Source organism: Sinocyclocheilus anshuiensis, unplaced genomic scaffold (assembly GCF_001515605.1).
Source record: "Sinocyclocheilus anshuiensis isolate Anshui unplaced genomic scaffold, SAMN03320099.WGS_v1.1 scaffold101, whole genome shotgun sequence".
In the NCBI taxonomy this organism is placed as follows: domain Eukaryota; kingdom Metazoa; phylum Chordata; class Actinopteri; order Cypriniformes; family Cyprinidae; genus Sinocyclocheilus; species Sinocyclocheilus anshuiensis.
In genome coordinates, this window is record NW_015540892.1 from 2,449,148 (window position 1) to 2,462,590 (window position 13,443).

Consider the following 13,443-nt stretch of genomic DNA (forward strand, 5'->3'; position numbering starts at 1 on the left):
AAGCCTTTTATTCAGAAAGGACATATTAAACTGATCAAAAGTGTCAATAAAGACATTTATAATGCTACAAAACATTTCTATTTCAAATTCAAATAAATGCTGTTCTGTTAAACTTTCCATTTATCAAAAAATCCTGAAAAAAAACTTACGAGGTTTCCACAAAATTAAGCTGTTTTCAACACTGATAATAAGAAATTTCTTGAGCATCACATCAGCATATTAGAATGATTGATTTCTGAACGATCGTGTGACAGTAAAGACTGCAGTAACGGCTCCTGAAAATTCAGTTTTGACATCACATGAAAAAATTACATTTCCAAAAAATGTCAAATAGAAAACATATACTTCAAATTGTAGTAATATTCCACAATATTACGGTTTTTACTGTATTGTTGATCAAATAAATGAAGCCTTGGTAATCATAAGAGACGTCTTTCAAAAACAATCTTACCTTCAAAAAGATCAAAGTCCTGCAGGTCATCAGGGAGTCGAGGAAGAACATCTGAGAAATCCTCCTGATTCAACTCCAGGTCATGTGGAATGTCGCTGATGTCATTGGTGATGTCATCTGGAAATTCATCTGCACTTAAATCAGGAGTTAAAGGGCTCCTGCAAAACATAAAGATGATGAGTGCACACTTACAGACACATACATTCAAACACACTTGGCTCTCACCTTATGCCAGAGGGCTGAGTGGGCAGGCACAAGATGGAAGGCATTCCCAGGTTACCCTGAGGCTGCGCGGGAGGAATGGGTTTCTGAGGTCGCCTTGGTGCTCCTCTCTTTCCTTTCTTCTTATGCTTCTTAGTGAGTGCTGGAGGCTTGGCTTTCTTCAGTGGTCTGTGCCGCTGAATCTGCTGGTGGTGGTGGTACGTTCTCCGGCTGATATCACCTCGAAGGAAATTGTCCTGTAAAGTACCATTAGCGCACACATGGTTAGATTAGTTACTAGCAAAAGTCTGTTACGCAATGAAATAGTCTTCTGTTTCTCACCATTTTCTCAGCATGCTCATCACAAAGTGGCGTCTGGTGCGTGATGTCAAAGACAGGGATGGAACACTGAGCTCCATCAGCAAAGCGAGCGGTGCAGCTTGAGAACAGCTGCTGAGAACGGTTCTGAAGGATATCTACAGCGTGCCATTAAGGACACAACACAGGGAACGCAGACTATCGTTAAACTTTAGTCAATCACCAAAGCAGATGCTTTGTTGACAAGTCACAGGACAAATTGTTCAGAAATGCAGATGAACAACCAAAAGCAGTTTGCTTTTATTTTTACGGGTACATTTGAGTTTAGTTCTGACTAATTCAAAGAATAAGAACTTTGAGAGGATACGCTGAAAGCAGTGCCTGGTGAACGGTAAGGCTGAATTTCTGCAGTCTTCACCTTTCACGACAGCCGAACACAACCCTGAGTCATCTCCAGCCAATGGTACTGCAGTGCTGTGGAATCAAAACAAGTAAGAAAACAACTACTGCAACATAAATCTTACAAAGTAGAATACTGAATCATTTGAATCAAGTACTTAGAGCTTAGAGCCTTTTCACATTTGGCTCCCAAACTCTGGAATAGCCTTCCTGATAATGTTCGGGGTTCAGACACACTCTCTCTCTGTTTAAATCTAGATTAAAGACACATCTCTTTAGCCAAGCATTCACATAATGTATCTCATAACCTTGTACTTCAGTTACATCTGATCAAATGCACATTTTCATTCTTTTGCTTGGGTTGAACACATAATTTTTTGCTTAGATGGAACAGCAGCTACGCTAATTTTTCTCTATTACGTTCTCTGTTTCTGCCTAGGAATTACACAAGCTTCTCTGTCTGGATCCAGCCCTTACAAAGACCTGAGATGACCAAACCCCCCCCCCTGACCTCAGATGATGCCAACCCTCAGACAACATACAAAACTACCAAATTTTGCATTACATGACATTAATTAACTGCTTGATTTTACCGTACATTTCTGCCATATGGACATCAACTTGATATAGCCACCACTGATAAGCTATTACTAAATATAATGTAGAAACTTTAATTTTCTGTAAAGCTGCTTTTTTTTTTTTTGCATCATATACAAATAAACTTGAATTGAATTGAAAAGTACGGACTGCTTTGTCATGCACATTAGGAGTGTAAATCAGTCGTTTCATTATGACATGATCTGACATTGTTTCTCTTAGTCAGCGATACAAAATTTGTTGATATTTCAAAACTTTTGATAAGCTTCAAGGGCCTGTTTCAATATTAAGATATCATGTGCCTATTATACATAACCAGTTATATTTTAATAGCTCAAAATGCAATCAAAATATTACATCAACATTTCATTTAATTTAAAGAAAAATAGGAAAGGAAAAATATGTCACACATGAGATCGTCAGTTGTCTGATAAAAGCTCATTATTGGCTTTTGCAGTGATATAAGCGTTTCATCACAAAATGATCTGACACTGATTCTCTTAGCGCATAATACAGTATTTACCGATAAAATATTTTCACGATACAATTACGATTTCACAAGATTCAGAGGCCTGCAACTAACATATCTATATTAAGATATTACGTGATATTTTACACAGCCTGTTACATTTTTAACAACTCACAAATGAAACCAAAATATGAATAATTAATTGAACTCTTTGAAAACTGCAAATCCTGTATCTCAATTGGGAAATCTACAACTAAAAATACATTACAGGTTTTTAATCATTTAGAAAAATATAAATAATAAATACTGAAAAAAAATCAAGTTGCACATGAGATGATCACTTGTCTGATGAGAGCTCATCAGTAGCTTGTGCAATGAGATAAACAATGACAAATCAAGAAAGTCTTTGCATCATATTTTTAGTAAAGCTGTCAAATGATTAATCGCAATTAATCGCATCCAAAATAAATTTTTTGTTTACATAATATATGTAAACTGTGTACTGTATATTTATTAGCCTATGTATATATAAATACACACACATGCATGTATATATTTAAGAAAAAAATTTTAAGTTTATACATTTAAAATATTTATATATAATACCAAGAATATAAATATATACATGGAAATACATAGAAATATTTTCTAAATATATACTGTACGTGTGTGTATTTATAAATACTAGTCAACATTTGAAGTGGATCAAAACCTTTCATCAAAGTTGTCCTAAAACCTGTCTTGATCCACTTCAAATGTTGACCACTGTATACATAATAAATATACACAGTATACACACATATATTATGTAAACAAAAACTTTTATTTTTGGATGTGATTAATCGCGATTAATCGGTTGACAGCACTAATTGTTAGTCATTTTATCGATCATATCCATGTATTGTTTATTTATACCCTTAATGCACATGTGTGCAGTTTTACCTGGAGGCTGTGGTGGTCTTTTTATATTGTTCCTGAAAAAGCTGTGCAGTGTGATGAGGTTCCTCTCTTGCTGCCTGCAGCAGGGCTTTACGAAGGGCATGCTGGGATCTCCTCTCCCTCCTGAAGCCCCTCTGCTCTCTGCAAAGGTGTGTGTGTTTTTGTCTCAGGTATGAGCAGAAGCCTGCCAAACGCTCAGCGCGGGAACTGCTGGCACTGTGAGATGGGAAAGAGAATTCTCTAGATCAGCAGTTTTCAAACTGTGGGTTGCAATCCACTGTTGGGTCACAGAGTGTAAGCATTCATGCATTGCCAGAAATATGAAAACAGAACTTCTCAAGTTCAAAAAAACAAGTTTGTTGGTTGTCATAACTTGTATTTAGATTATGTATGTCAAAGATCAAGAAAGGTTTTTTCCTGAATTGAAGAAACAAACACACCACAACCTGATGACTTAAAATGATGTAAAATAAGACAAAACAAGCATTAAAATTAGCTAAAACAACCAAAAAGTTCATAAACTTTAAAACTCCATCTGCAATTAATAATGAATTAGCTCAGCGTTTTTTGTAGTTACAGTATGCCAAGCTCTATCATATTGTAAAAATTGTGAATGAAAAATATTCATAAAAATCATCATCCATACAGCTACACTATTTAACTATACATTAACTTTATTAAAAATAACAAAACATTATTAATGTTTAAGAATTAAAATTAAAAATCCATCTTCTAACCATGTCTTTTCCCAAATACACTTTGATAAATCTATAATGATTTATATTTTAGAGCTGTCGGGATGTATTCGCACAACAAACAAGAAAAGATTACTCTGAAGCATTCAACACTGAAAAGGTCCTCGGAATTACTGGTTGTAAATAAGTAACAACAAAAAAGTGTCATTTATTTGTTTATCCATTTTGATAAGATGTCCTGCTGTATCCATGTGTACACTGGTGCCTCAAACTACATTCATCTGCGCAGAGGAACAGAGCCAAAGCACAACCAAAACAACGTTCTTCTGCAAGAAGCATGCAGTTTTATGTATTTTTTTATTTTTTTGCTAGAGGGCCAAAAGTTACATAGCGTAAGCTTCATTCATTATCCAGTAAATCATGAGCAACTGAAAAAGTAATACAATTTCAATGGTTAAAATTAGTGAGAACCCTGAAGAACATTCAGCTCTTCAAACTTCTGGAAACCTGCCATTTTATTTACTGACCTAGGGATGGCAGGTTTTCGAATATTGTTGCGGACAATGGGAGGAGGGGGTCAAAAAGATTGAGAACCACCGCTCTAGATCTGATCATCCAAACATTACCTTGAAAGATTAGTGAAGCAATTTAAGCCTTCATTGAAGGTCCATACAATGTTTGTCCCATTTGTGAGAATGGAGGACATAAATACTGATTTGAGATTAGATTATTCTGCTATATGAGAAAGAAGCCATGTAGTAAAGCAAGTTACGATTTAGCAATCTTTGTGTTTGGTGGATGGATGATTGTCGGACTAATGGATGACTGTACCTTTCCTCAAAGTGCTTCTCTTGTAGTCTCTGGCACTGATATGACATTAGTTTCCCCACGTCTCCATCTTCCTCTTCACTGTCTTCTGACCAGTCAAGCCCTATAACACAAGTTGTGTCTGTCATGAAATCAAACTAAAACTCAAATAGCCTTTAAATGTCAAAATCTCAGGTCACAATTACCTACCTAAATGAGAGTTCAGGTCTTGGTACCTCCCCCTGTGTTGGTCCATCAATCTATGGAACTTCTGCAAACATGGAGCTTGTTGTTGCATGGCAACTGAGTGCATTTTTATTAAACGTCTATGTATGTCATTACGGCTTGGTGCTGTCCCTGAAGCTGCAGGGACAACCTTTTTGTCAAATGCATGATTAAAGTCCAGTTTAATTTTGTTATCAGCTGGAGCCGTTTCTATTGAGCCCTGACGGCTGTCCTGTAGAGTTGATGAGGTTTTGAATAACGAACCTGAACAAACTGCAGGGGATTGTGAGATTTCTGCGCGAGGGGAGGAGGGAACTTTGGGTGTTTGTGTGGTTCTTCCAGTCTGGGGAGGAGGGAGGCAAGGACGTGGAAGAGCTGAAGATAGAGAAGAGGTTCTGAGATGGTTTGGGAAGGCTGGATCCACACTGTGATCTTGCTGTTTCTGCTTATGGTTCAGAGCTTGGCTTTCTTGGGGCTTCTTCAGGAATGTGCCGCTTGATTTTAACATTTTTTCCCCCCTGCAAAAGGCGAAGGGATCTGAGGGGAGGAGACAAGCCAGGGAGGGTGGTGGGGATGGAGGTAAAAGCTCAAGCCCGTTGTGGGTCTTCAGAGCCAGGGATGGAACGGTAATGTTGAGGGCCAAAGACTCTATTGTATCTTGTTTCTTCTTTCGCTCCTTCTTGGGGAGGACACCCATAACCTGAAGGTGACTATTACAATACCTAAAAGACAAACAGGTTCTTTTTTCAGTATTCTTTAAACATGCACATTCTTTTCTATAAACATTTGTTAATCAAAAAAAACCTACTTTCGGTCATGAGCCTTGGGTATGGGATTGGTGCAGCGCTGGCTATTGTACTTGGCTACATATTCGCACTGCCTGAAAGGAGCGGTCCGGTCCTCAAGCACATGACGGATGCAGAAAGCATAACCGTTGAGCCGCCGTTGCTTGCAAAGCTTTGGGCTATAAGAACACAGAGGCTTGTGGTCCACCTCCGAGTAGTGGATGTGTTTGCCTTCATACATCCCAGGGCTGGAACTCTCCGGAACATCAGCTGATGAAAAAAACGGTATGTGAATGAGACAGAAATGTGAAGTCAATTCTGCTTCTTTTGGAGTGCAGGAACAACAACTGTTCAATAAGACATATTCATGTGTTTTACTCAAAACTGAAAATGTGCCTTACATTTACAATTCTAATTCGATTTAAAATATATGTAAATGTTATGTATGAATAAAAAAAATGATATTTCAAAATGAATCTAGTGTTCACTTTTCTTTAAAAGGTATAAACTGGGTTAGAATACACTACACAACTTCTGCCCAAATTTTTGCCCCGATTTGCAGTCTGGACAAGCTGACTCTTATCAGAGCCAGTCTGCAGATATTGGGCAGTCGGCATGGACAGATTTCCCAGCAAATCGCCTAGTCTATGACAGAATGGACTCTGTTTCAGACTATAATTTTATCCAGTTGGAGGATATCAAACATGTTTGATATTTTAAGATGATTTTACAACACATACTATTTTGATTAGTCATGCATCTCGAAGCAACGATGCACATTTTTCTGGGTGAGTTTGTTGTGTTCTGTGGTATAGGGTGATCAACAGTGGTTTAGTATACAGAGCTAAGTTTTCTCTGTAACCATTTACAAAGTCGGCAAGTGTATGATATCTAGTATTTTAAAATCTGTTCAGATTTAAAGTCTTGTAGTGTATTCCAGCAATTCCTGTAATATTCATTTTATTAATCTCAATTGCAGACAGCTACTGTTGACCCTGCAGCTGCCCTAAACTGTATAGCCTGCAGAGACATAATGATAGTTGACATTTGAAGAGAACAGAAATCAAAGCTCTCAGCTATTCCACTATTATTGTGCTCCTTCATGGTGTATACCAACCAATGTATACGAAACTACAAAGGTTATGCATCTATACTGAAACATTCAAACAGCTATAATAAAAGCATGGATATAATAATGACAAGCTTGCTTATCTGCAGGTCAAGTCGCATTGAATTTAAGTGGCGTTCAATATATGTTGCAGTCACCTCTAACATCGAACAAATCTGAACTCTGCATTTCAAAGCACTCATCAAAGCATGCAGCATGTAGGCTGTTCAGCATAAACAGCTCAAACCATTAAATATTAAAGTGACAGGAAGCAGGAAAAGTAGCCCGTTTTAAGCAATCAATAACACATGGGGAAAAAAAACAGCTGGTGTAAGCAGAGCTTTTAGCAGGTGAAGCACTAAATCATAAAACGTTGGCTCATAAAAGTGTTTGGGCAGAGTACAATACGTTTGACATGCAAAGCAACTTTGAAAACGCAAGGGGACGGTGGACAACCCGCCTACTACTCTATCATGTACTTGGGCAGCACTATCAGTTACTTTTGAGGCAAGGATTGAGCAAGTTGGGTGTAGCGCCTGAAGTAACAATTTAATTATTTTTACGGAAGATACGGTCAAAATCAGCGCGGCAGAATCTATTTCTTTGTTGCGTCGTTCAAATATTTCGAACGCATTTTGAAACTTTGTAACTCGTCGGAATATTTGTTTAAGCACGAGAGAGACGATAATAAGCAAAATACCTGTCAAACGAAAATACGCGTTGTCGACGACCGGAGATATTTGTAAGTTTCGGGGTATTATTGATCAGGTAAATTTAGATTAGTTTCACGGTTTTAAGTTGTAATAATATTGCAAGAAAAACAGATATCAGATACACATTTTGACGGCAAGTATTCCTTTATTTCTGCGCAATTCGTAGTTACCGTTGGCCTGTGAAACCTCCCGAATCCCCCGAGTCGAGTAACGAGGCACCCGCCTTGCAGTGCGTGACAAGCGGGCTTCCGCCTTTGCTTGAGTCCGTTGCTTCCCGGCAGCCGCTCAGTCCCCGATCGCTGCGGCCTGTGCTAAACAAGCTACGCTTATCCTTTCATACGGTCGACGGCTATTACTTTCAACGGGGATTTTCCGCCTCTACCATTACGCTTTACGCTAGCAGATTTAGTTTTTTAACGCGTGGATATAATTGTATACGAATCCTACTGGCACATCTTTGTCGATTATTGAAATAAAACTAGCCGTACACAAGGAGAAGGAGGTGTTGGTATAGTCATCGAATGCGAGGCTTCTTACAGCACAACTACAGGCACTGGGGGGACATGACAACAGCCAACAGTGCAACAACAACCTCTGCAACCATTTTGGAATTCAACTTTGTATGTTCATTGTAGGCTTTTAGAAAGATGACAGATCTCGCAAACACAGAATATAGATTGAACGTTTGAGTGCCCGGCTGTCAGAAGTGTTCAGACCAGCGTGAAGTTCTATTTAAGCCGCAGTCATTGATTTTAAGTTGGAGGGATCTCCCCCAAAGTCTTTTCCGACAGCCTCCTCTCACGCGTCTCATCCATGCCTGGAATGACATCACCGACTTCTAATTCAGTGCAATCTGACGCGAAGATAACATTTTTGTCAATCATAGTTTCCCTTCCCTGCTGTCAATTAATGTTATCAAGGCGACAGGGCTTGTGATATAAACTGAAGCAGGTGTTAGTGGGGGTAAAGAGATTTTGAAGTGACTAAGGTTGCCCCCTATCAATCTTCTTCAGTGATGTCAGAATGATGCAGACATAGTTGTAAACATGTATACAAAGGTGTTACAGACTTTAGGGCATGTGAAAAGTTTTATCAATAAACTGGAACTTATGATAATCAATTACTCTGCTATTTAATGTATTTCAATATAATATAATGAATCAAATTTAAAATTAAATATATTTTTGTCAAATTAAATATATATTTTTAGAGCAAAACAGGCTTTATGTTGCACTTAATCCAACATTATTAAAAAGAAAAAACAATCAAGATCCTTTTTTAGAAAGCATTTTCTCCTTACACTTCCATCCTAGATTCTAAATGAACCAAAACCGTGGTTCACGGTTTTTCTACCGTGCCCTTGCTTTGAATAATTTATACCAGCAATGTGAACGGTGACAATAGTTAGTATATTGATATAATACATTTTTATTTATCATAATAAGAGCTTTCCAAAACAAAGCAGACCTCATTCAGCCAAATCATGGGAATTAAAACTTTACAACACCCTTCAAAGCCTATTAAATATGAGCAAGATTAATTTCACACTTTTTTACTGCTCTGGTGAAGTCTGACTATGCAAGAGACGAGAGACAAACAGCAAAGTATGCTGAAATCCAGGTATGTGTGTACATACATGTACTTGACGATGACTACTTTTGTTCATATTATTATGGATAGATTGGTATGCCTGAAAGAGTTTTAACAAATTGAGGGCTCATCAACTGATGCTGCTCCCTCTGTCGCAGCCTTCACACACTTGGCCATTGTCTGAGAGGCTCTGCTGATGGGGTCTGTAGAGGAAGACAATTGAAGGCAATGGTTAGTTGGTTACAGCATTCTATTCACACAAGAACTTATAAAACAAACCAAATATATTTGTTACTCTACCTGTCATGTAGAAATCCTTCACTGTGAGCTGAGGAGGGACAAGAGGAGCTGCAAGCAATGACTGATTCACAGCCTAAGGAGAACAGGAGGACATTACTGAACTGTTTTAGTAGTGCAGACTTAAAACAAAAACTAATAGAAATTGAAAAAGAACACTAACCTTTGAAAGCTCATGGGCCTGTTTGAAGTAATTGGATTCCTCTACATCATCATATCTCACCAGGTTAGGAGAGACCTCTTCCAGCCGCCTTCTCACCTCATCCACTGTGTCATACGGCAGTGTGACTCCTGCCAGCTGGGCAAACAAAAACATGAGATTCTCTACTGACCAACCTGAATTTTATTCTAAATACAGAGCTCAGGAAAGGTTTATGAACAATATTATACATTGTTAAAGACCAGGTTTTAAGAGCGTACCTCAGAAATAGCACGCAAAATCTTCCAGTCCTCACGTGCCATACCAGGAGCAGTGACTGCCACTCTGGTCTGCTGGGCACGGCCCTCTGTGTTGACGTATGTGCCATTCTTCTCGGTGTATGCAGCACCAGGCAAGATGACATCAGCCATGACTGCACCTACATCTCCATGGTGACCTGATAAGCATGTAGTGGCATTAAACCCAAAAGAATATATTTGGATGCAAGCCGCTTACCATAAAGGCCCCAATATACTCACAAAGTTGTTTGTCGTTCTTTGCTTAGAGGTAAAGTTTTTCAAAATGATGTCGCACCAGTTCGTTAGTTTGTTGGGGCCTTTAGATTGCGGTATAGAAACAAAGTCTATAGTATACAAAATATAGAAGTGTGTTTACTGACCCTGGTAGATGATAAAGCTATCTTTGGGAAGATCTGCTCTGGTGATGCAATCAGCATCGGCTCCCAGGAGAAACAGTACTTTGGGAGGGTTCTTCCGGATGGCATCAACACCACGTTTGTAACCCAAGTCCAGGGCTGCCACTTGACTGGCCACCCTGAGGTCACACGCATGTATATGACAAGGTAAGTACTTGAACTAAGCAAAAAGTCAAAATTCACAATTCTTTGAATCACAGAGAACAATTAAACAAAAATGAACACACTTATGGCAGTAGCTGACCTGTGTAGCACATTGAGCACCTTCCATCCCTCCTCAACACCACTGCTGGCCCGAGAATTTTGAGCAATTGTGGACACAGCCTTAAAGATGGCTGCCCCATCCTCCCTCTGGAGAGCAGAGCTACCCACCACTACGACAGGCTTTTTGGCCTGAGCTAGGACCTGAAATACAAAAACAAAATGTTATCAAATTCTGACATCATGCTTACAGACAACGTATGACTTAACGCTCCAAATAAACTCCAACACTGGTATTAAATGCTACCTTGCAGAACGGGTGTGTTCCAGCGGCGATCTCCTGCAGAACTTGTGTGGTTTCACCCAAATGGTTGTAAGAGTAGCTCAGGTCCACCTTATGACCCACCATGGCCACCTGGAGCTCATTATGCAGCCAACTGAAAGATGAAGATAAAGTAAACAGTGAGGTGGAGTAAAATGACACCCGGTCAACTTTTTTCAACTGGCAAATAGATTGTACAATGGTTATACCTCTTACGGACACGTGCATTGAAGAGAGGAGCCTCATAACGTGGGTTTGTTCCAACCAAAAGCATAAGGTCACACTCCTCAATGCCAGTGATACGGCTGTTCAAGAGGTAATTGGAGCGCAGGTCGGTTCTAAGGAGACAAGGCCAAAAATGGTTTAAATCCCTAATAGTAAGATTGAAAGGTTAGTTCAAACAAAAATTGTCATCAATTACTCACCCCAGCTAATAGTTAAAAACTTTTTTCAAGTCTTTCAGAGACATCATGAAAATAATTCAGTTCTTGCTTGAGGAATAAGTTTCGTTCTTGCATGTCACACAAGTATGTTTGAGTGTCCCCAAGAACCAATGAGGTTTGTTCTCAATCAAATACAGATGAGCTGCACTTGACCGTATTTAATGTGCTCCATGTATGTGTTGATCAATGTTTACATGTGAATAAAAGCCTGAATTAAATCTGTTCATCAAGAAACCCATGCCAAGACCTGGATTAAACATCTTGATTTATATGGATATGTTTTATGAACATTTATGAAAAGTTTTATTAACTTTTAGAAGCTTGACATTTTTATGGATTAGACTGGGTTTTTTTTTTTTTTTAAACAGAACAACTTGAGGGTGAGTAAATAATGGCAGAATTTTCATTTCTGGGTGAAATATCCATTTAAGCTAATCAGTACCTCAAACATCAAGACTGATAATAACATGATCAGAAGTTGCATTTTGAATAAAGAACATTTTTACATCTTCTGAAGAAATGAGTGGTGCTTGCATTGCAAAGTAGTTGCTGAAATATGGTCAGGCTGATACTTGCTTGCACAAGTTAAATCCTTAAGGTAAGCTATTTACCTCATGATATGAGCAATGACACTGGTTTTCAAGTAATTATTAGTAGTTAGTAATAGTTATGGTACTCCAAACATCACTATGTAAAGATATGATATGACTGAAATCAGGACAGACATCACTCTCATTTCAGTCTCAAGAAAGATACGTCTGATCAGATGAGTACTCACCCGGCACCTGCCATTGGGAAGATCTCCTCAGTGCAGAGGGTGTCACTGTCCAGTCTGTTCAGTAGGTCCTTCAGTGCCACCAGTGCTTCAGCATCTACCATCCCACCAGCAATAGCTCCTACCTCAGAACCCTGAACTCCCTGGAGCTGAAAACACAAATCACAACCACTGAAATCTGTTGTCTTCAAATGACAAAGCTGGCTGATTCTTGTTAAAGCTGATTCTGGTTTATATGCAATCACTCACTGCTCCAGCCACACGTGTAAGAACATCCTCCCAGGTGGTGGCTACCAGCTGTCCACTGGCATCCTTCACCATTGGCTGGATCAGGCGCTGCCTCTTCAGTCCATCATATGAAAACCTTAGAGAGGGTGAGCCAGAAACAGGACAGTGGACTACGCATGAGTGTGTGTAAATGGAGAGAGAATGTTTTCATATTTTAAGAGCTTATGTGCTTACCTGGTCTTGTCGGATATCCATTCTTCATTGACATCCTCATTCAGACGGGGCAGAATTCTCATGACCTCACCACCCCTGGTGCTCACCACAATGTTGGAGCCAACAGCATCCAGCACATCAATAGATTCAGTCTTTCTGTAGACACATCAGCAAAGCATGTTCAAAAAGCAAAGAGGACACACATTCACCAAGTAATCCACTATTAAAAGGCAGCATAATGAAATATATATATATATATATATATATATATATATATATATAAAAATATAAGGATCAAGTCGTGCAGTGAAGGCGTAAGGTTTGGACGTCAGTGCTCCAACAGGACACAAGTCAATCACATTACCAGACAATTCAGACATGAACATCTTCTCTACGTAGGTACCAATCTGCATGGAGTTACCGCGTCCTGTGGTTCCCAGGTCCTCCACACCAGCAACCTCACTGGCAAAACTGAAGTTATAAAAAATATTAGTATATTTGATAAATCCCTAGAGCAATTTCTTTAACACTAAAAACTCTGTCTGATCCTGAAGGTAACAGGGATGAGTACCAAAAAAAAAAGTAATCAGTAATGCTTTGCACCATATGCCATTGTTTTACAGCAAAGGTGTGCATAACTTTATACAGTAACTATCATGGAGTAGCGTTAGATGAAAATTCTTCTGCTTTTATTGTAAATGTACAGTATCTCACAGAAGTGAGTACACCCCTCACATTTTTGTAAATATTTTATTATATCTTTTCATGTGACAACACTGAAGAAATGACACTTTGCTACAATGTAAAGTAGTG

General features: G+C 38.8%; 2 protein-coding genes across 3 annotated transcripts in view; both read right to left on the reverse strand.

The window, feature by feature from the left end:
* Positions 1-8,908, reverse strand: part of LOC107688852 (INO80 complex subunit D-B-like) — an 11,193-nt gene extending 2,285 nt beyond the window's left edge. The window contains exons 1-9 of one of the 2 annotated variants that reach the window (XM_016486663.1): positions 8,196-8,908; positions 5,910-6,156; positions 5,087-5,823; positions 4,901-5,000; positions 3,378-3,590; positions 1,338-1,444; positions 995-1,128; positions 677-909; positions 452-609 (exon numbers count right to left, since the gene is read on the reverse strand). In XM_016486663.1, the coding sequence (XP_016342149.1) occupies positions 452-609; positions 677-909; positions 995-1,128; positions 1,338-1,444; positions 3,378-3,590; positions 4,901-5,000; positions 5,087-5,823; positions 5,910-6,127 (1,900 nt within the window). In that variant the 5' untranslated portion in view covers positions 6,128-6,156; positions 8,196-8,908. Of the gene's footprint in view, positions 1-451; positions 610-676; positions 910-994; positions 1,129-1,337; positions 1,445-3,377; positions 3,591-4,900; positions 5,001-5,086; positions 5,824-5,909; positions 6,157-7,877 lie in introns of both variants that reach the window. The other variant, XM_016486661.1, reaches the window with a different exon arrangement.
* Positions 8,909-9,144: 236 nt separating this feature from the next.
* LOC107688854 (NADH-ubiquinone oxidoreductase 75 kDa subunit, mitochondrial-like) overlaps positions 9,145-13,443 on the reverse strand; it is a 7,261-nt gene continuing 2,962 nt past the window's right edge. Inside the window, exons 8-19 of the mRNA XM_016486665.1 lie at positions 12,912-13,101; positions 12,652-12,788; positions 12,439-12,553; positions 12,193-12,338; positions 11,181-11,309; positions 10,957-11,086; positions 10,693-10,853; positions 10,413-10,567; positions 10,015-10,190; positions 9,758-9,892; positions 9,598-9,670; positions 9,145-9,500 (exon numbers count right to left, since the gene is read on the reverse strand). Coding sequence (XP_016342151.1) covers positions 9,409-9,500; positions 9,598-9,670; positions 9,758-9,892; positions 10,015-10,190; positions 10,413-10,567; positions 10,693-10,853; positions 10,957-11,086; positions 11,181-11,309; positions 12,193-12,338; positions 12,439-12,553; positions 12,652-12,788; positions 12,912-13,101 — 1,639 coding nt within the window. The 3' untranslated portion in view covers positions 9,145-9,408. The remainder of the gene's footprint in view (positions 9,501-9,597; positions 9,671-9,757; positions 9,893-10,014; positions 10,191-10,412; positions 10,568-10,692; positions 10,854-10,956; positions 11,087-11,180; positions 11,310-12,192; positions 12,339-12,438; positions 12,554-12,651; positions 12,789-12,911; positions 13,102-13,443) is intronic.